Source organism: Anguilla anguilla, chromosome 4, assembly GCF_013347855.1.
Source record: "Anguilla anguilla isolate fAngAng1 chromosome 4, fAngAng1.pri, whole genome shotgun sequence".
Lineage (NCBI taxonomy): Eukaryota > Metazoa > Chordata > Actinopteri > Anguilliformes > Anguillidae > Anguilla > Anguilla anguilla.
The window spans coordinates 50,816,972-50,839,314 of NC_049204.1; the positions used below are offsets into that span (position 1 = coordinate 50,816,972).

A 22,343-nucleotide genomic window follows, 5' to 3' on the forward strand; every position below is an offset into this window, starting at 1 on the left:
GAAGTGGGTGGATTCTGTGCCTGCACCAGCTCCAACAACAACACGTACTGGTGCCTACGGACAATCAACGAGACGCACAATACCCTCTTCTGCGAGTTTGCCACCGGATTCTTGGAATACTTTGACCTGAACAGCGATCCTTACCAGGTGAGCACAGCGCCTCAGAGATAAAGCCTTGGCCCATTTCACAAGCTCACCTGCTTCACTGTCTAACCACATGGCCTGCATACTCTCCACTAACGCAAATGTACAAAAACAGAAGATACGTTTCCTTTACTTTTCCATACAGCTCATTCTGTGGTGGATTTGTTCTGCCCCTCTGGGTCTGACTAACCGAACTGTGGCTTGAAATGTTTCCTTCTGCTTTTTTCTCCCAGCTGACAAATGCGGTTTACTCAGTGGAGAGGGAGGTCCTGAACCAGCTCCACGCACAGCTGATGGAGCTGCGCAGCTGCCAGGGACACAGACAGTGCAACCCTCGACCCAAAGGCCAGGACGCAGGTATGGCCCTGACGCGCACCCCGCTCTCTTCATGGGATTGAGATTAGGCACTCACCTTGATAACCCCACGCTAATAATCCAGTTTACCAGTTCCTGGGAACAGATTTTGAGTTCCCGCCCTTCTCGCTCCTGCTCTTGGGAATAATAACACGAAAGGAGATGCAGTGTAGCTCTTCCCCTTATCACTGCTCTTGGCTCATAGAAGTCACATGCTTTGAAATGGCCAATGGCTCAATGCCAGCTGGCTCAGGTAGCTTCAGTTTAATGCAATTGCAGCAGTACTGCAGATTTACCATATTAATGACTTGACTGTAAAATGTCGCTGAAAAAGGTGACTGGTAGTAACTGCAATATCAGGTAGGAGCAGTGAGGAAGCCCACAAAATGTCTGCAGTACTGTTACTGATAGCCACAAAGTGTACTACCACTGAAAGGGAGGCTTTGATTTTAGGTTTTAGTCTCTTATAGCGCAGCACGCTGCATGCATTTGGAGTTTTACAGATCAAAGGTCATTATTGATTCCTCCTCTCCAATTGGTCACCTTAACCTGTTTTGACCCGACACTTTCTAATTAAATCCAGTCCTAGTCTTTGCACTGGATCTCATTCTGATCTCGCATTCCCTTTAGAATGTTGAGAGAAGAGAAAAGCATTTAATTTGACATCTACATGCATAAGTGATGTCTATTGTAAAATATTAGCTCATGTAATAGCTCTATTCCCCTATGGGAAATTTCAGAGGGATTCCAAGTAGTAACAACTCTCAGCAGAAAGTGAATAACGAGGCCAGGGCTTTGTTGAGATCATGGCTTTAATAGTATGAAATCACCCAAGCAGTGTGTTTTATTGCACTTTATGTCTGCTGTTTGTTTTTAATTATGGGTATTTCTGTATATGATAATCCCTCTCTATGTTTTGGCAGGACACCCAATAATGAGTCATGTACAGTTCCATTTATTTTATCGTTAAGTGAACTGTGAAAATAACAACTGTACCTGCTACTTCCAAATGCCTTTTTTTTTTTTTTTTTTCTCCAAAGCCGCAAAATTGAATCCAGTTTTCTTTGTGGTATTAGGCCCATAATTCTGTGACGAAATCCATGGTAGTTCCATTGTGACATTAGCACTGCAGGAGATCCGCAGTGTTCTGTGTCAGAGGAACCATCCATCATTATACAACATTTCACATACCAGGATTTCGTAACTAACTGAACCATTGTAAAATGGAAAAGCTGATTTGCGATCAGATTTCGGTCTTGAAGCTAAGTCAAACGTTGCAGATTTGCGCAGAATACTTAACCTTGCCTGGCAGAAAAAAGAGGTCATTTGACTGTTCATGTTAATTTGTAACACAGCACTGCATCAACAACGATAACGGGATAGTTTGGAGAGCTATTTATGTTATCTTTTCATTTTAATAAAAAACATAATGATGGAAGCAAATTACTCAAATTAGATATTTTAAAATCAAATGGAAAAGCGTTTGTCACATGAAGTTAATAGGTCATATTTGGTGCTTTCACATATGGCTATCTGGAGCACTTTAGAAAGCAGTGTGGTGCTGTTTCACGACTAGCCATGTGTAAACACGGCTTTCACTATGGGTTGCTGCACTTGGCATGGTTTCAAATATAGCACAAAGTTCCTTGATGACAGAAAATACCTCACAACTGTTTGACCATGAGCTCCACTGTATGCTGTTACTATGGTAGCAGCAGTGCTGACAAGAAGTACGGGTTTGTTTTTGTAATAAAAGTAACAAATATCCCATGATCAGATGAAGGATTTTTGATGCCAAAGAAAGAGAAGGGTAATATTGGCAGTGCACCACACAGTTGAGTTGAAATTGGGTGAATAAATGCAGGCATTTAGCATGAAAGGCTACTGATAGCCAACCAAACAGCAACCTGGTTAGCTAAAAGCAATAAACATGGCTTAAAAACCTCCTGTATTGAATCTGCCAAGGTCAGCAGGTCCCTTGTGACGCACACAAACTCAAGTGTTCTACAGTGCAATTGTTATGAATACAAACGTCTACAGATTTCTTTGGAATGTGCTGGAGCATATGTGAAAGCACCCACTGATTCTCCAAACAGTTGGTGTGGAAAAAATAACACCTTCCTTTCACACTAGACCTTTTAACATTTTACTCACCTCACATGGAATTGATGTCAACTTTCTGGTAAACCTTGTTGATTCTGCTTCAAAGGGGAACTCAGGATGGAACTCACTACATACTGTACTGTACCACCCAACCCAACCCAACCCATCTCCCTCTCCCTCTTCCTGTTCCTGTTCCTCTCCACGTCTGTGGCCCTCACTTTGTCTGTCAGGAGTTTAACTCAAGTGCATTTCTCTTCAGGAAATTGAAGCTGTGCATGAAGAACTTCAGTGTGAATGTTTTATTTCTCGTTTTTCGTTTTTATTTTACTGATTTAAGCATTAACATAAAATTGCTCTTATTTTCCTAATTAGGAAATAAAGATGGAGGAAGCTATGATCCACACAGGTATCCATACTTTTTTTGTTTTATTCAGTGGCTTTTTCAATAACTGCATGGGCCAGCTCATTTCCACTAATATTTCAAAACGCATCGAGCTTAAATGTTTGGCTGCATGCTGGTTTGCTCTAACAACGATTTAACCGTCTGGTGCAGACGTGAATTTAAAAGCCAGCTGGCACTGGTACGAAGGGGAAGCATTTCTATACCTCATCAGAAGAACAACCTTGTGAGCCCCACATTGCACCATTCCTTCATAAGCTTATTATTCAGTAACATTTATTCACCTGAGAAGAGCCATCTCATTCCCTGCATTAAAAAAAAATCCACATCATGTTTTCCTTTTTTCCATTAGGAGCAAATGCAACAAAGATATTAAACACAGTCAGTCAGCATCTTCAAGGGAAAAATTCGCTTCTTTTTCGGTTTCATTTTAAAGATGTACCTCCTTTCCCACATTCTAGTTACCATACATTTCAAGACCTAAATGTTTATACAGAAAAAAAGTTTTGGTGTGGTGAACTGCATGTTCACAGCTTTTAGGTGTGTAAGCTTCAAGCTAGCTTAATGTGATGGAAGTAGTATGAGCTATGTGCATGCAAATTTAAACAAGAAATTGATTATATCATAGCCGTGGCTAAAATTATGCATAACAGCTTAACTGATATTCACATGGACTGAGAACAATTATACTATCCTAAACAATGTGAGTTATGTATTGTATACAAAAAGGAGACAAACATCATAAGGCCACATTTTTTTTGTCAAAATGTCATTGTCTTAAAATATCATGTGGTGCATGTGCACGCAAATGCACGTTTGCATACTGAGTCATGTAGTTGTTAGATCAAAAGGCATGATGACATTCCACAGCATCTCATTTTCCACACTGACTGTTGAAACAAGTATTTTAAATGTACTGTATGCTATCAACAGGAAATGAACATTACCCCCATCACATTAATAATAATAGAAACATTTTTGACTATGCCATTTCAGTTCTGATATAGTCCTATTAATGCAAATGCCTTGGAATCGATGCAATTTACTAGCCTATATCAGAAGTGGGGAGGAAACTATTTGATTTTGAATAGGTATACGTGCTACCTGAAAGATATGCGTCCTGGAAGATATGCTTTCAGTAATTGTGAGGGAGTAACCACATTAATTACATAATGCTGTTTCTCATTGTTTGTTCTGGCTAGATTGTATATGTAAACAATATCCTCCCGATTCGTGTGGTGATCTCATTAAAGAGAATGACGACTGACAACATTGACGTGCGGAGACTGATTGACGCTAGTGTTGCAGCGACGCAATTGTTTACCTGCTCCTCTTGACCTTCTCTGTTTCTGGCACCCGCGTACCAGGCTACAGCAGCACCGAAAGTGGTCAAAGTTGAGGAGGCCAAGCCTTTCGTCCGTGTGAGTTTCTTAGTTAACGCATCCATTCTCTCTTCATTCCGCAAATTCACTCCGTCTTTTCCATCGAGTGTCTGATCCTGCGGAGGTGCAAAGTGGTGTGACGCGTTCGCGTGCTGCCTGCTACGAATAGCTGGGTTTCCATTCATTTCATTAATCGCTCTGGGACTGTTCCATGACTTCATTATTAACGATAAGCTCCTGGAATTCTTTCTCCAGCAACCCACATCGCTGAAATATTAAAATTATAATGGTGAGTTATAAATCTGTAGCTCCCTTGATCAACAGTCCCAAAGTGCATTCTTTAATCTATCATTTCTCTTCTTTGGGAAAGCTCATAGAATCCACCTTAAGGTCATTTATCACTAAGGTCTTCTCTCTTTGTCTGTACTTGTGCTAAAGCTTGCTCTCTTGGTGTTACAGTAGGCCTACTTGGACTGTGATTATTTGAACTTTAATCAGTGATGACTGAACTGAGCTTTTAAAGTTTTGTCTAGTATCATGGAACCCTGGGGGCTTAACACTGTCGAGATAGTAGTAGATATACTCGGCAGTCCAAAGTGGAGGGGTCAGTGTGCTGTAGCTGACTCTCATGTGATTGAGGTTTAGTCCTCCATCAGGACTCCCAATGATGAGCTATTCACAAACAGTGTGAAAGTGTAGCCGATCAATAGCCTGCCTGTTAAATATGTTTCTCACTGTTGTGATGTTATGGCTTATAGGCTGCTTCATTATTGCTCTAGAATGGAAACCGATATTACAGCAAGTGATAAACCATGCTTATGTTTGTGTTTCTAATCAATGAGTACATTATATACATCTTTATTTTTAAGAAAACAGATATACTACAGCATTTGATATATAGTCCTTAGAACTTTGTTCTAAGATGGACACTGTGACTGCCCTGTCCTTTGTGTTCCTTGAGAACTTGATATATTGCTGGGCTGCAGTCCAAGTCAGCATTCTGAAACCCTGAAGGGCAAAACAGTTGCATTTTCATGGTTTTTGCGTTAGTGGAAACAAGAATATGGTGGTTTTTACTGTATTGTTCAGCCAGTTGTTGATAAACAGCTGCCTGAACAAGGCCAGTTGTTTATCAAGTTGTAAACACAGTTGGAAAAAATCTCTGAATGGAGAAAGACATTATAAATTTCCCATTGACAACGATTCTAAATCCAGTCAGGTGGTTCATATTAATGTTACACTCTTTACCCACAAATGACGTTCATTCAAATGAACTTTTTCTTTGTTCGAACGAACTAAAAAATCAGTTTTCTATTTAACATCTGATGTTAGATTTTAGTTTCACAAAATAAAAACTACAGACTACCATAGCATATGTGACAGGGAACATGCTACAGTACAGTACTGTACAGGGACTATAGCTTCCTATAAGCGATAAAGGAAAAATGCAGGTTTGGAATCCGTGTGTTCAGCACAAATGGAAAACACAGCGGAGAGACCTGCCAGTTGCACACCACCAGTATCCTGACACGGCTGCTTTTAGACCTGTGGGTTACATCCTTCTGTCAGACGGGACTCACCTGCTCACGACTGTCCACCAGCCGGTCTTCGTGCACACAGATCTGTCACGTGCCTCATCGTGGAATGCCCTGAACCGAAAGCAGAGTGCATGTTCATGGTGGTATTCATAAACGTCCCCCCATCCTTCCCTCTTTTTTTTTTTTTTTTTTTTTGTCGATGTACGTCATGACTTTTCTTTTCTCCCATATCCCTCTTTCTTTCATGACACATTTGATTCCAGGTTTCTCTGGATTTTCTCACATGCCCGTGTGTTTGTACAGTAGCACACTCTGGATTGTTCAAGAGGTGTAACGCCACAGTGGCTGTTCTGTGACCTTCATTTTGTTTAATGCAGTGTCTTTGGTCGAGTCTGTTGACGTTTGCTGTGCTTGTTGCTTCAGAGGCTTGAGGGTTTAATGCCTAACAAAATGAGCTGCTGCAGTGGTGTGTGGGGCACTAATCAGGTCTTGATTCCATTATACTGGGGTGGGACAGGGGTGATGTGTGCGTGAGTGTGTGGTTTGGGGAGGGGATGGGCATGGCTGCATGTTTTTTTGATCCGCTGGAGAATGTGTGAGTGTTGAGCCCTCACTGGCCACATCGTGAGCACGCTCTGACCCTCCCTCCCAACGCTCTCTCTCCCCAGCTCACAGCCAGCATGGGACACACGGAAAGGCTAAACTCCCCAACTTCACCGAGGACGTCAACTGGCAAGGACTGGAGGACCTGTACAGCGTGAACGACAGCCTGTATGACAACAGGCCTGACTACAGTCCCAGCCTGGACGACTGGACTAACTTTCAGAAGGATGTAGATAGTATGTTTGCACTGCTGAGAAATTTAAAGGAACTAAACCAAACAGACAAACTTGACCCCCTGGCAGAGTTGGGTTCGGGGGCCGCGGGACTGGAGGAGTCCAGCGGAGCGGGGGCCCCCGTCCGGGAGGCGTGGCCAGTAGCCGCCACGCCTAAACCCGCCACCCCCCCAGCTCCCCGCAGCCCAGCCCCCCGCGCGCCCGAGAAGAAACTTGAATCCCAAAACGACATCCCCGAGAGGCCCTGGGGCAGGGCGGGCCCGTGGAGGGGAGCCCCGAGGGACAGCTGGGCCCAGCAGCTGGAGGAGGGGCTGGATGGAGACGGGCTCATCTTCAGCGGTAACGGCTTCACCGAGCTGGAGACCCGGCACGACTTCCTGCTGCGCTCCTCCTCCACCCTGCAGGCCGACCTGCCCCCGCCCCGCGGCCGGCCCCACGACCAGGACCAAGAGGACATTTTCCAGGCCCAGGGCTACCTCCCCCTCGCCCCACAGACTGTGACATCCACAGCGCAGGCCGGGAGGGGCGTGCCCGACCAAACACACGCCCACCAGGGCGGGGCAGAGGGCCGGGACCCTCGGGACTGGGAGGCCAGCGGCCTTCCCCCCACAAGTCACTGAGGCTCGCCTGCTTGCCCCCACACTGTGGAGCCAGAAGAGCCAGAGACATACTTCTGCAGTGTGGAGTCAGGCTCATTGCCTTGGAACATGATTTAGAACTGTATTATAAATCATAATGTTATTATGTTTATTTTTTTACAGGTGCCTCTGGTAATTAGAAATCAGTGTTATGTTTATATATATACATTTATATATATATATATATATATAGAAAAAGATTAAGCCTAAATGCAGTTGCAATGAAATATTGGATTTAAATTTTAAATGCCATGTGGCTAACTCCATTAAAGTAATGTTTTTTAATATATTTTTTATGAAATACAGGTCAAATAAATGGTGAAACCATTCAGTGCACTCCTTCATAAAAGAAACCACTGTCAGATTGTTCAGTTTACTTAAAATGCACTTTTAAAATATTTGCCTTTCAGCAAACTGCTGTTTACCTTAAAACTCTGCCTTTTTAAAATGTATTTGAAATAACCTCCACCAGATTTTGCCAAAACATAAAATGAACAGCTTGGTCTTCACTGCATTCAATAAAGTTCTGTATAAAAAATATATATATATATATTTTTATTGCTAATGGACACCTGTCTAAATGGCGGAACTATGATAAGCTGAAAAATACTAGTATTTATAAACCAGGGGTTCAGTTCAAGTGTGCATTCTTTCAAATAACTTATTCTCCCTCAAAATCACAAAGGTCAACCTGAAAATATTCATATTTATACCCCAACAAAAGACATTAGATTTTACCTTTGTGTTCACTGCTCTGACCCAGTACATGCAGTTTGTGCCATTCCAAAAAAAAATGTGAATGGATGACACGTTCAGCTCTTTCCCTGCTTTGATTGTAAAGAGCATTGCTTTACAAATCAGTTCTGCTTCTGTACATTCCCCCCCTTCCAAATTTTGCTTGGATTAGGTGGTTACTACTGAGTAAACGTATCGAAAGTTTTCTAATGTAGTGCCTCAGGAAAGCCAAGAAGCCATTTTGTAATACATGCTTTTCAGTAGCATGAACTTAATCATGACACCGCACACTAGGATTGTTCATGGCAGCGTAGTGTAATGGTTTGGTAACTTGGTTTGTAACTCAAAGACTTCAATTCCCAGGTGGGGCACTGCTATTGTACCATTAAGTAATGTATATAACCTCAATTGCTTCAAGTAAAAATATTCAGCTGTGTTTGTTTTATCGAGTGTGGCATTTACATTTTTAAAACTCTGCTAAATGTTTTCCATATACAGTTCCTCTCACTCACAAGCACACACATGGTAACGATCTCAGATGAATTTAGAAATGAATGTGCAAGATGACCGTCTCTGAGCAGTTCTCTAAACGACTGTTAAAGGAACACAAAGCCAGTTCGTACATTTTACAGTTTTTATTGACAAATATCAAGTATTCAAGGTATTTTGTAAACGAAACGTTCACAATGTATTGACTTCTGTTCCTGGCGAACATAATTGCAAGGGGGTTTTTTTTGTTGTTTTTTTTTAAAACCCCCTTCTCAAACACAGCTTGTTTAAAATAAATACAGGTTCGATGGAAAATGGAGAGAAACAAACGCTAGTCTACCTGAAAGAACCCGTGTGTGTGAAGCGCAGCTGCCCTCTGCCCTGTGCTGACACGTGCACACCCGCAGTGCCATGGAGCCAGAGGGCGCTCGGTGCGGTCAGGAGAGGTATGTGGTCGTCCGCAAATGCCCAGATTCTCACGTCACCGCCAGAGTCACAGTCAGCGCACGTTTACCCAGAATCCCACAGCCGCCCTTCACTTTATCATTTGTCAGATTAAAAAAAAAACTAAAAATAAAAATGACATCGGATTTTCCAGAGATTGATCTCAGTGTTTCCAATAACTCATTCGTTTCAAGGGCATTTTGGTAACACTAAAAGTGAGAATTAAGCCATCCAGTCCAAATACAGTGTGTTAAAGCAATTTCAGTAATTAACCTTGCTCAGTTTGAACACTGTTCCTATATAATACTGTGGGTACAGCAGGCACTGAAAAAAGTGAATATACTGGCTTCCATTAGTTTTTAGTAGTCTAAAATGTAAAGTTAGTTCATAAATAGGCTTTAACTAGTTAAGAGCTCTATGCTTTTTTTTCGACAATGATCATTTTAACTTCTTAAAAATATTTACATTATTACTACTTGGAAACAAAGAGTTTAGCTCAGAGGTCCTTTATACCAAACACCTTTTTTCTTAAGAGGCATTGATTACACTCAAATAATACTGCCTTCAAGGTTGTCATGTGAAATGCAATTCAGACTCAAACACGATCTCCAATGAAAAGCATCATTTTAAAAGGAAAATAATTTTTTTTTAAATGCAGTGATGTTATGACAAGCACAAAGTCAGTGTAATGACATGCAACCCGCAGTACATCTCCCACTACTGGTAGCAATGTCATTCTGTTGGATACAACAAATTTACTCAATAGTTAAATGAGGTCAGAATGATAAAAATGCACTGCAAACAACCACAGATATGAATTTGGGTACTGTCACAAAAACCCTTAACTGTAGGTTTGTGCATAGTTTGTAAAATTCACAGGCTAGTACAGGAGAAATACATATTCATATATGCCCATATTCAAACCACGGAATAAAATATCTGTTTTCCCTGACGGCCTCTCCTTGAGCTGTGGTGAAGTTCACACCGCTGCAGGCAAATTAACAGCACTGAAAGGCCACAGCGTTTTTGGATTTAACGGAATAATCCACAGGCTGATGCCCCAGTTTTCATTTTGTTCATGAGCGCTCCATGAACTAGCAACCCCTCACCAACAATGTTATTTTTCTGCTTTTACGTTTAGATTTAAGCCAATTTTTGTGTTTGCAACCATTTTAATTACATTGTGTTATTAGGCATGGTTTGTTATATTTAGGTGGAGGCAGTTAAAAAAAAAGGTGGTAGTTTTTAAAAAAGAGGCCCTACATCTACATTTGCCTTTATGGTTCTATAGTGATGCCTTTGCATAAATATAAGGAATACAGCTTCCTTCTGTCACAGAATTATAGTTTTAGGCGACATATGTGTCACGGCCTTTCTGACCAGCAGGGGTCCTCAGTTACCTTCAAACATATGCACACAGCAAAATGTAAAAATTCCTACAGTAATATATATTATACGCTGATGTACCTGGACGTCATTATTCTATGCATGCTTACTGCAATATCGATTAAATGCCAAAATGTCTAAGAATTAAGTCCTACATAGATCTGACAACAAAACTAGTGGAATTACTACTGTTAATACAGCGTATGCTGAAGTGACGTGATATTGAACATTGATTTGACCTGACTGGCACTTAAGTATGTAATTGATTTATGGTCAAGGACTCTATTGAACGGCTCTTTCTTACCATTTTGTGGGTACTGACTCACAGGAAATTATTTGCATCCTCATATCAAAGAAAGGCCAAAAATTAAACATAATTATGTCATTAAGCTGAACTAAATTCCGTAGGTCAAATTTGGAGAATAATGCATGGATATTTCCGAAGGCAAAGAGCGTTTTCTCAAGTCACATTTCATCGGTTGGACAAATGAGTGTCAACAGCACATGCTCAGTCGGGCTCAGTTTGCTTATATTTAAAGTTAACGTTTCATTTTGTAAATTGAAGTTAAATTCCTAGAAAGTGATGCTTGCTGCTACTTAGTAAACACTAAGTCCCAGCTAAATCTATAACTGCAGACTGCTCGCGCTCAGTGTCTTCAATGCTGACGAGCAGGCGGCGCTCTCTGAAACACTACCTGCAGGCTGGGCTGTGTGCGTAGCCCTGCTCATCACAAGCTCTGCAGTGCTAGCACTGGGCTAAGTGTCACATACCCAACACGCTGCCAGACTTAAAATCAGTTTAGATCTACTTGAAGTGTACTTCAAGGTTGTTTTGAGACCTCCAGACCACATGGAGACGATCACAGCAAAAGGCAGAGCACTGAAACATGCAACCGCAGCCAGTATGCGTGTACACTACATCGGACCATCCCTCCCCCTGCCCACTCAGAATATACACAGTATCGTACAGCACTTTAACATGGACCGCACTAAGCACATGTTTGAGATGACAGCGATTTCATGGATGATGACTGGTACAGACAGCGAGCTCTGAGTCCTCAGTTTTGGGGTGGGGTGACTCCACGGCAGTCCGGGAGCAAGCGCGCACTCTGTGATCCTGGAGAGTGTGTGGGGGGCGGGGCCAGAGGAGGCAACCTCGTACCGTTACGCCCCCTATACAAGCGACTCTAATTGCGCCAAATTCATGGAATCTCCAAAACCAATCAAGGTACAGGATCACAATGACAGCACTGGAGGAAGAGTTTAAAAAGAATACATGAGGATGGACTACCTTAAAAAAAAAACAAAACGAGTGCAGGACGTTTAAATGGTGTGGATGGCGAATATTTCATGCGAACATGAACATGATATGCACGCTCAACCACCAGCAGTAAAATTTGGGCGAAAAGCACGGATTCGTTGTACAGTACTGTAATGCGGGGGGAGCAGAGGAGAGAGAAGCTTGCATAGTACAGCTTTCATTTGTGCTTGTGAAGCAGTGCCGTTCAGCCACTCCAGCCTGTGATCTGTGACTGAGTAATTCAGAGTGTGTCGTCCCCCCACGTAGCACCATATGTTTAAAAATACATTTTTTAAATTCAAAATGTATTCTGAAATTCTGTACTTGCATTTTGGATATAGGAGTCGATGATATGCGTGAGGTGTCCTCCCACGGAGGGTTACTGCTGCCCCAGGATTCACTCGAAACGAAAACGAAAGAAATAAATAGAAATAAAACTGAATACAAAATCTGCTTCTTCCTTTAGTTTTCTTTTTCCTCTTTTTTTTTCTAAAAAAAAAAAAAGCGCATTTAGAGCGAGCTGAAGATGAGTCACAGATGGGATGAAGGCTACGCTGAGGACGCGGGCTGTGGGGACGCGCATTGGCGGAGGTGGGGGGGCGACCTGTCTGAGACCGGGCCCAGGTGGGGCCGCTGAGGATGGGGGGGGGGGGGGGTGTAGGGGGGGGTTGGTGGGGTGGGAGGGGCCGAGGAACAGGAAGGCACATGTTTGGGCGCAGGGAGGCAGGGCAGGGCGGGGGAGGGCGTCGTCCCTGTCCTCACACGTGGGCGGCGGCGGAGGCGGCGGGGGCCTCCTCCGGCAGGCGGGGGGGCGGGGTTATTGCTTTGAGGGTGTTGCCGGGGCAGCTCCGGCTGCAGAGGCCGCGGTTGAGGGCGGGGCCGGCGGGCGGCTCCGGGCGGGGGTTGAAGACGGGGCAGGAGCGCGTCCGGGCGTGGCTCTTCTGCCCGCCCGCGTGGCAGATCAGCTCGCTGACGGTGCCCAGGGCCGAGGTGTGCTGGTGCCAGCGCTGCAGCCTGTCCTCCTTGTACTTGATGGAGTACCAGGTGAGGAAGATGAAGATGAAGCCCACGAACTTGAGGCTGGCGGCCAGGCCGAAGTAGACGAAGCGGAAGGAGGTGACGTCGTACTCCCAGCAGGAGCCGTGGATGCCGCAGTCCTGCTGCCACAGCATGCAGGTGGTGTCGATGACCGCGCCAAAGTAGATGGGCGTCGGAATGTAGGCTGGGGAGGGGGGAGGGGGGAGGGGGGAGAGAATCACAAATTTACCCTACCTGCATTGTGCTGGCTGCACTATAAACATCTAAACATTTGCACAGCAACATCTTAATGTGACATGTTTCCCTCTTGATTACAGCAATTTAAATTTTTCTGTATTGTTTTACCAGACTTCATAAAATAATAAAAGCGACTGCTTGAAAGAACGTATTGGTGTGCATAACGTATACATTACTCATGATTCCATTAGTGGAACAGGAGATGTTCTCAGCCGGGCTTCTCGATTATTTCAGTGCAATAATGCAATAATTCTCTGTAACGTAATAAGAGAAATGAACAGCAGGTGGTGCTGTTTATATTAGAAAGGCAACTTACCGAGTGTTCTGAGTAGAACAAACTGCATTCCTAGTGCAAAAGGACGCTCCTGCTCATCTACGGACCTGCACAGTCAAAGGGGACAGCGTGAGACAGTGACAGAGGAGCAATTAATGACATCAGAGTTTTGTGTGTAGTTTGTAATGATTTGCGCTCTTTATTCCTGGTGACGAGCTCTGACCTGAGTGTAACGATGATGGCGGAGGGCTGGGCGCAGGCTGTGATGAGCGTGACGATGAAGAGGAAGATGAGGAAGGGGATGAGCGTGTTGCAGGTGCGGTCGCACTTCCCCGACACGGCGTGGCCGTTCTCGTTCAGGTACGTCTTGACGATGACCAGCTGGAGCTGGTTGCCTTGACCGCCAGTGGGCGGGGTGATGACCTGTCTGCTCTGTACACAGGCACAGTCTGTGTAGTTCCGGATCTGAAAGAAGGCCAACACAGCGCACTCTTAAAGACTGCCCCTCTCTACACTTCACCTTAAAAATGTCTATCTGTGTGTATGGAAACTGAGCATAAGATTTAACTCTTAAGATTTCTATCAAAAGGCAAGAGGTGCTTGAGAAAGAAATCATCCAAACAGTAACATGAGATGCACAAGGCAGGCAGCAAGTCAATGTCCAATAACAACTACAAATATGTAATGTACAAATACTTTGGAAATCCACTGAAACAATTCCCATAGTTTTATTTTCTCAGAAGAAGCAAAGAGGCAATCAGCAAGCACCAGCGATAACAGATTTTAAAATACACTCATTTTTTAAAATAACAATTCACAAAGGGACTATGCCCTATTGACCTCCCTCAGGAAGTCATACATAACAGCTGAATTATTAAGTATATCAGTATACTGTCACATAAATTGTACATATTATTCTAGAAATCATAACATGTGCTGTCATTACCAGTGACGCCAAAGGCCATTTGTCTGCTTAAGCAAACATACTGCAGTGCAATTATCAACGATCGCAGCCATATTAATACAGAAATCTTTTGCTCGGAGTAAACAAGGCACAACTCTGTTTCAGCTTCCTGTCTCAGTAGGCCAGTGTGATGTCAGACAGCCAGCAGCCCTTCAGTGTGTTTTCAGGGGTCTGGCTCTGGGTTTGTGTGGTGGGCTTTGTTTGGGGCAGATTTGGGGAATTCGGTGGGGCACTCACCCCCGTGCTGTCGTTGCCCACGCTGTTGCACCCCGCCAGGCAGGGGTTGAAGTACGTGATGCCGTCCGAGCCGCACACGGGGGCGTACTCGTGGATCTTGCAGCCGCAGTTCACGTTGCAGCCGCCCGTCAGGTTCCTGTGCGCCATGGTGAGGGTCGGGCTGTGGGGGGGGGGGGGGGGGGGGGGGGGGGGGGGCGGAGGGGGGGGGGGAGAGAATGGGGAGAGAGAGAGAGAGAGATGCTGAATAAACACGCCGCCTTCAAACGGCGTGGGAACCCAAGGCCCAGCCGCGCCAGGGCCGTCCTCCCCGGCGAGCACGGCTCCAATCAGCCGCGCGCTTCGGTTGGCTTTGGACGGCCCGCGGCGCCGCTCGAAAGGGGGAGAAAGGAAAGCGGCGCTTTTTAACGCGGCGGCTAAAAAAGCGGAGCCAATTTCACGCGCCGGAATTTTCTGCAGGCTCAGCCGCCGGCTGTTTGCGCAGAGCCACCGAGGGGGAAGGGCGTCGTGAAACAGGACGGCCTCCGGAAGGCTCGAAAGGGAAGGGGACAGCAAGAGCGCCGCTCACGGCGCGGTACATCACAGCCACACCGTTCATACGCAACGCGGATCAAAAACGAACTGGATCCCAACACGCCAGAGGGGAATGAATTCGACATAGCTCAGGAGGTAAGACCGATTGTCTGGCAGTCGGAGGGTTGCCGGTTCAAACCCCGCCCTGGGCGTGTCGAAGTGTCCTTGAGCAAGACACCTAACCCCTAACCCCCAACTGCTCTGGTGAATGAGAGGCATCAATTGTAAAGCGCTTTGGATAAAAGCGCTATATAAATGCAGTCCATTTACCATCCATTCATTTCAACATCAGCCACACGTCTCCTGTCTGCAGCCATACAGACTGCGCAGCGAGAAAACATTAGGCTCGGTCACAAACTGATATCCTCTTTGAAAGTAAATGGTTATCTTCGTATCTTCTATTTCCAAGCTCTCGAGTCCTCATTTGGCAATTCAGAATACCTCGGCCCGTCCTCAGGGACGCTCAGACACAACTCGATCGTGCCGGCGTGAAACTCATTTCATACTGCACGCTGCGCAACAGTCATTTACAGCCGAATTATCCAAATGCTGTCTGGGGCCCACATTTCCCAGATTAACTGCAAACAGAATGCGACACCAGGCAGATCGACCCATTTCAACAATGACAGTACTGCGCCGGTGCAGCTTTCTCTTCTGTCCCTCAAGCGCACACAATTTTGCACGCCTTTCCTTGAGTCAAATCAACGCAACACCGGATAACTGGGACGGCGCTTCCTTTTTTTTAATGGCTGTGAAACAAAATGGCGGCCCGGTCGATGCGATTTTGCACCGGCCAATATCACCTACTGAGTCATCGGCTGCAGGCAAACGGACTTAGTTCAACAGTCCAGTGAGAAGACTAGGCCAATCGCATTCAAAAACACGACGGGAGGACCACACTTCCCGTAACCGACGGCGTCTCCAAGCATTGACAAAACACATCGGATGTTCCCGCAGGCACTGAAACCAGGCATGGCTTAACACAAGCGACGAAGCCGCCAGCCTCACTCGACACTCGAGGGACTGCTCCTTAACGTCCTTAACGTCGGGGACAGCAAACAGTCTTCGCCAGGTAACAGCGGATCGATGTTTCCTGGCGCCCGGTCGCTATTGACGTTCCGCACCCCAGAGGCCTCTGAACTCATCCGCCCCGCCGTCGGCGAACGGAGCGCCGTGGAAACCGTGACCGCTGCTCCCGCCGTCTCCGAGGGAACGCGGAGGAGCTCCCCGCGCGCGGAAACGGACGCCGCCGCTCCGCTGGTTAAATGAGCGGCGTGAGCGGTGCCTCGTGGGACAGGACGCCGCGCGGGGCTGAAGGCACAGGGGCCGCGTTTAAAACAAAGAAAAACATTCCAGCCCGCGCGTTAATCACGGGAGCCCAGGGAGGGCAGGCGAAGGACAAGCCTCCTCAGCCACGAGCTGCAGAGAGCAGAGAGTCTCCGCAGCCTTCAGACAGCCAGGCTGAAAACCTCCATGTTCTCACGTTAAATGTATCCATTTCTGACGCTCGATGGGCTCGATGTAAATGGGTTACATCCACACATCCATCTATGTCTAAGGAGGGCAGGCTTTTAGTCAGTAGGGGTGGAGATACCGGAGATATGAGAATGTGAATCTTTCCCAGTGCTGCAGTACAGACTCTTACCCAGTGGTGTAGGGATACTGCAGTACAGACTCTTACCCGGTGGTGTTGGGATACTGCAGTACAGACTCTTACCCGGTGGTGTAGGGGTACTGCAGTACAGACTCTTACCCGGTGGTGTAGGGGTACTGCAGTGCAGACTCTTACCCGGTGGTGTAGGAGTACTGCAGTACAGACTCTTACCCGGTGGTGTAGGGGTACGGCAGTACAGACTCTTACCCGGTGGTGTAGGAGTACTGCAGTACAGACTCTTAGCCGGTGGTGTAGGGGTACTGCAGTACAGACTCTTACCCGGTGGTGTAGGGACACTGCAGTACAGACTCTTACCCGGTGGTGTAGGGGTACTGCAGTACAGACTCTTACCCGGTGGTGTAGGGGTACTGCAGTACAGACTCTTACCCGGTGGTGTAGGGGTACTGCAGTACAGACTCTTACCCGGTGGTGTAGGGGTACTGCAGTACAGACTCTTACCCGGTGGTGTAGGGGTACGGCAGTACAGACTCTTACCCGGTGGTGTAGGGATACTGCAGTACAGACTCTTAGCCGGTGGTGTAGGGGTACTGCAGTACAGACTCTTACCCGGTGGTGTAGGGACACTGCAGTACAGACTCTTACCCGGTGGTGTAGGGGTACTGCAGTACAGACTCTTACCCGGTGGTGTAGGGGTACTGCAGTACAGACTCTTACCCGGTGGTGTAGGGGATGTTGATGCCTCCCAGGTTGATGCTCTCGCAGCCCACGATGAAGAGCGTGGAGAAGCAGAGGAGAGACACGCCGCTGCAGATCATGGCCAGCTTGGCCGACTCCCGGGCGCCCAGCTTCAGCTTCTTGATGATGTAGCCGCCCAGAACGATGCCCACCCCAGCGCTGGGCACGATGATCACCCCTGGGGAGGGAGCAGGAGGGACACAGCCGTAAGCTACAGCGCTGGATGGCCAGCGAGGGCAAAGGCTGCTTTACTGGAGGGGAGTCATAATCTCAAAATGGCCAGAAGTTACAGCAAAACTGTCAACACCCATCCTAACGTTAGGAATCCACATGTACTGCAGGCTACAAAAGACTGTGGCCTGCAAAATCCCAGATTTTTATGAAAAGGATTTGAAGAAAAAACACTAATGCATGCACATGCTCGCTCTCTCTCTCACTCACACACACACACACACACACACACACAGCTTGGATAAGCCTAATGACAGCCGTGGCTGGACAGTGACAGTGGCCTGTGTGAAGTCAGGCTCTGTCAGGCCGGAACACGTGCTCTGGGGAAAGTGCAGCTAATTGACAGGATTTGAAAGTCAAAGCTGACTCCTGGCTGTATCGGGTAACTGTAAATCCACAGGCTGCTGGGGGGGGGGGAGGAGTCACACACATGCCTGCCCTCCAGAGTCCCCCCCCCCTCCCCTCCCCACAGCAGGAAAACACCCTGGGGGTGGATGGTAGGGGTCAGTCGCCTGGTCGATGGGGTGTAATGACACACACGCACACACACACACACATACAGTACGCACATGTCCACACAGACAGACGCACACACACACACACGCACATACTCAGCATTCACTCCTCCTCCTAATGGCTCTCTCAGACAGACGTCAGATATCTGCGGCCTGCGATTATCTCAGAAGTCCTTTGCGTTTCCATAGCAAAGGATTGCGCATGGGGAGCGTTTCCTTCTGGACCCAAGGTTAAATTAATCATCACATAGATTCTCACCAACACAGTGGTCACAGTGCAATCAAACACAGCCACACACAGCCACACACACATACACACAGCCCTACACACACACACGCACGCGCGCACACACACACAGCTGTGTGCAGCTGATGACTAGCACTGTTGGGAAAAGCCTCCTCTGCTCTCCTCAAACAAGGGTTCTTCAGATGACATCTGTACACAAAAAAAAAAAAAAAAAAAAACTAAACAAAGGCCTTTTTGCCTGTTCTGATAAATATAGATGCAGTTTTAATTTCCCAGAGTGGTGCGCTGGAAAGACACAGCATGACAGCACTCAATGGCGGCCCTCTGTTCTCGGCTCATCTCCCACTGAGTTCACACTGCACTAGCCCTGCGCCGTTTCAGCGAAACACCATAAACATGGCTCCAGCTTATCTTAGCACAGATACACTGTTCCTCCTATCAGGGCCCTTATGAGTTATAACGTAAGCACTGAAGTACTGCCGTCTCAGAGCTTTCTATGGTGGATGCGGCCATCATAAATGGAACAACGCGGCGTCTAACTGTCGTGTGAGACACAAAGAAGGAACGCGTAAGTCCGGCACTTTGTTAAATGGCTGCTGCCCTCACACCTGGCCGTCACTTCACGCGAGGTCACGGTGACGCGGGCGCTCGCCTGCCAGAACAGCGCAGATAGCCGCCACGCGCGGGGCGATAAGAGGAGGCTAAACGTGCTCCCGAGGGAACAGCCCGTCTCCCTGGCGAAATGAACAGCGAGGCTCGGAGAGAGAGAGTGAGAGAGAGAGAGAGAGAGAGAGAGGGAGAGAGTGAGAGAGAAGAGAGAGAGAGAGAGAGAGAGGGAGAGAGAGTGAGAGAGAGAGAGAGAGGGAGAGAGCGAGAGAGAGAGAGAGAGCGAGGGTGGGAGAGAGAGAGAGAGAGAGGGAGAGAGAGGGAGAGAGAGAGAGAGAGAGAGAGAGAGAGCGACAGGGAGAGAGTGAGCGAGAGAGAGAGAGAGGGAGAGAGAGAGAGAGAGAGAGAGAGAGGGAGAGAGAGAGAGGGAGAGAGAGAGGGAGAGAGCGGACAGAGAGAGAGAGAGAGAGACCCTCCACAGTTCCCTTCTAAAAATAAAAGGGTCTTGTATAACTAAGGGCCAAAGCGGTTTAAAAGATTCAGCGTGAAGACAGACAGAGGTTACGCGACCGTGGTCAGGTCCAAGGAGACCGCGCGTTGCGGTCGTAGGATCGAGGGATCGAGGTGGTCGTAAAAAAAGGATTTTAAGCACGGCAGCGGTCAGTATCTGTGAGCTAATACAGGTTCTGCAGGCCCCCCTGCTGTTTTACACAGCACTCCTTACCTTTTCCCAGGTGTCCATTTATTTAAAGAGCACCTGCATTATTTATCAGTGCTGCATTTTCAGTGACTGCGCACAAGACCCACGTACAGCCGCGTGCGTCAGTTCACTGGCTCTATCCGGCCCCTTTCAGCACGAAAGAACATCTAGAATGTTCTCCTGCTACAATGCGAAGAACATCTAGAATGCTCTCCTGCTCCAGTGCGAAAGAACATCTAGAATGTTCTCCTGCTCCAGTGCGAAAGAACATCTAGAATGTTCCCCTGCTACAATGCGAAAGAACATCTAGAATGTTCTCCTGCTACAGTGCGAAAGAACATCTAGAATGTTCTCCTGCTACAATGTGAAAAAACATCTACAATATTCACCATCCACAATGCGACACAACACCTAATTCTAACGCGCAGACCACAGGGCATAAACGCTCTTTCCTGTGGGTGAGAGAAAAAGGGGGAGCCCTTGCACAAGGCTTTGTACAAACGGTGGGGTTCACGCTGAAGATACGCGATCCCCTCGTGCGATTCTCTTGCCTTTCTTGCTGTATCCTGGCAACAGACTCATCAGCACCCAGGTTAATGCGCACTGATTTCCGCTCCTAGCAACACAATGCGGAATTTTGCAGACATTGTTTGCGAGGACTAAACAAAGTCGTTTATTAATAAGCAGTCAAACGTTTTAAAATACCACGAGCAATTGTACTGAAGATCTTAAACAATAGGCAGACTGACTAAGAGATTGATTATCTGATAAATCTATGTGCGTAGGCCAGAAGGGCTCAATAATGTCAAGGGTAGTTCTGACGTTGATCTGAGGGTGACGCTGATTTTATCAAAGGAGCACGCATGAGTCACTCCTAATGACGACGAGAAGGCTATGAGAGCCCCAGCAGAGCGAAGTGCTACTGGAAAGGATGAGGAAATGCACCCACCCAAAAGCAAAATAGCCCTTCTGCAGACATCACGGACCACATTTGAAAACCACATTTAAATACATGCTTGTTTAATTGTTCGACATTTACAACGGTAGTGTGTGTAAAGCACAGCGTCTTCATTGCATGCAATGCGACAAAGATGGTGATGGTTGTGTTTAATACATTGTGATTTTGCGCAAAAGAGGTTCAAGAGAACAAAATCTTTTCCAGATCCCAAAAAAAGATAAGCCAATAAATAAATTATACATGGAACCATATGAGTTACCAGTAATAGGCAGTGAACATCCTTTCTACAGTAAACCATGAAGCGCTTATTGCAGTCATTGATGCAGATCGATAATAGCTTGCCATAGTAAATGATGAAGATAATGCGGTTTTTATAGAACAGTAAGCGATGCCAGTTTGCTAAAGGAAGGGATTATAGTTTGGTATAATGTGCAATGAAGATAGTTCACTATCAAATATGATAGTCTTATAAAGTATGCAATGAAGACAGTTTCTGAAGAAAGTGATGAAGGTAGCCATATTAGGCAATGCAGACAGTTTCAGTAGAAAGTGATGAAGGTAGCCATATTAGGCAATGCAGACAGTTTCAATAGAAAGTGAGGAAGGTAGTTTAGTACAGGAGGTGTTGTGATATGTGTGACTCTAGGCATACTGAGCCACCATAGATAGATAGATAGATAGATAGGCTAACGTTCCTGACAGGGTGTCCCTGTCACATTTGCGCTTGGTGTCTGTCTGAGTAACTCTGCTCAGATGTCCACAGAGAGACACCCAGAGAGACTGAGAAGGTAGGAGAGAGAGAATGTCATTCTGAGACTTTTCCCAACCCACCTAACCAGCAGTTAAACCACACTAGGATTGGCCAGAGCTCTGAAACCAACACGTTCAGAATCAAACTTGTTTAGAATATTTGAGCTGAATCCTGTTGTCAGTGATGCAGTATCTGTGTGTGTGTGTGTGTGTTTGTGCGCATCGTGCGATGATCTGTGTGCGCACATGGATGTATGACCGTGTTCATGCCTGTGTGTAAACATGCGTGTGTAAACATGCGTGTGCACGTGTGCATGCGTGTCTGTAAACACACACACACACCCAGGAGGAGGGTCTTACCGGTGTAGATGCTGGCGTTGGACGCCGGGATGCCGAACTGGGACTCGATGAACTTGGGAATGAAGGTGATGAAGGCGGTGACGATGGCGCTCTCGGCCGTGTAGGACAGGCTCACGAACAGGAATGTCATGTTGCTCAGGATCCTCACCGCGGCCTTGGGGAGGTCTGCGGGGGGGGGGGCAGAACAGGCCCGGGTGAGCGCGGTCAGTCACGTCTGCTCTCGTCAGAGCCGGGGCCAGAGAGAGAGCGGCTTTGTGCCGGGTCAGCGCCGCGGCGTAGCGCTTATTCCGCACGTCGGTTCGGCTTCGCTCGTCCGCCATGACGGATCTGCGCCGGCCCTATCCTGCCCCCCAGTGACACTCTGACATACCCGCTCACACAGAGGACACCAGCGACTGCTGAAACACGCCAGCGGGCTTCGTGCTTTAAGGCGTGTGCAGCACAAAGGCCAGCGGGGGTCTGGGGGTCTATGGGCAGGGGTCTGGGGGGTCTGGGGTGTCTGGTGTGTCTATGGGCAGGGGTCTGGGGGGGTCTGGGGTGTCTGGTGTGTCTATGGG

At 46.8% G+C, this 22,343-nt stretch overlaps 2 protein-coding genes across 11 annotated transcripts in view; one reads left to right on the plus strand and one right to left on the minus strand.

Annotated features, from left to right (window-relative positions):
* Nucleotides 1-8,575, plus strand: part of sulf1 (sulfatase 1) — a 105,200-nt gene extending 96,625 nt beyond the window's left edge. For 8 of the 9 annotated variants that reach the window (XM_035416109.1, XM_035416112.1, XM_035416110.1 and 5 more), the window contains 3 exons: nt 5-147; nt 378-501; nt 6,590-8,575. In XM_035416109.1, the coding sequence (XP_035272000.1) occupies nt 5-147; nt 378-501; nt 6,590-7,377 (1,055 nt within the window). In that variant the 3' untranslated portion in view covers nt 7,378-8,575. Of the gene's footprint in view, nt 1-4; nt 148-377; nt 502-2,973; nt 3,008-6,589 lie in introns of all 9 variants that reach the window. The other variant, XM_035416118.1, reaches the window with a different exon arrangement.
* A 3,851-nt stretch (nt 8,576-12,426) lies between these two features.
* The window catches only part of LOC118224828 (solute carrier organic anion transporter family member 5A1), a 38,572-nt gene continuing 28,655 nt past the window's right edge, over nt 12,427-22,343 (minus strand). For both annotated transcript variants that reach the window (XM_035412601.1, XM_035412600.1), the window contains exons 5-10: nt 21,787-21,951; nt 17,399-17,597; nt 14,500-14,659; nt 13,522-13,763; nt 13,341-13,405; nt 12,427-12,971 (exon numbers count right to left, since the gene is read on the minus strand). In XM_035412601.1, coding sequence (XP_035268492.1) covers nt 12,508-12,971; nt 13,341-13,405; nt 13,522-13,763; nt 14,500-14,659; nt 17,399-17,597; nt 21,787-21,951 — 1,295 coding nt within the window. In that variant the 3' untranslated portion in view covers nt 12,427-12,507. The remainder of the gene's footprint in view (nt 12,972-13,340; nt 13,406-13,521; nt 13,764-14,499; nt 14,660-17,398; nt 17,598-21,786; nt 21,952-22,343) is intronic.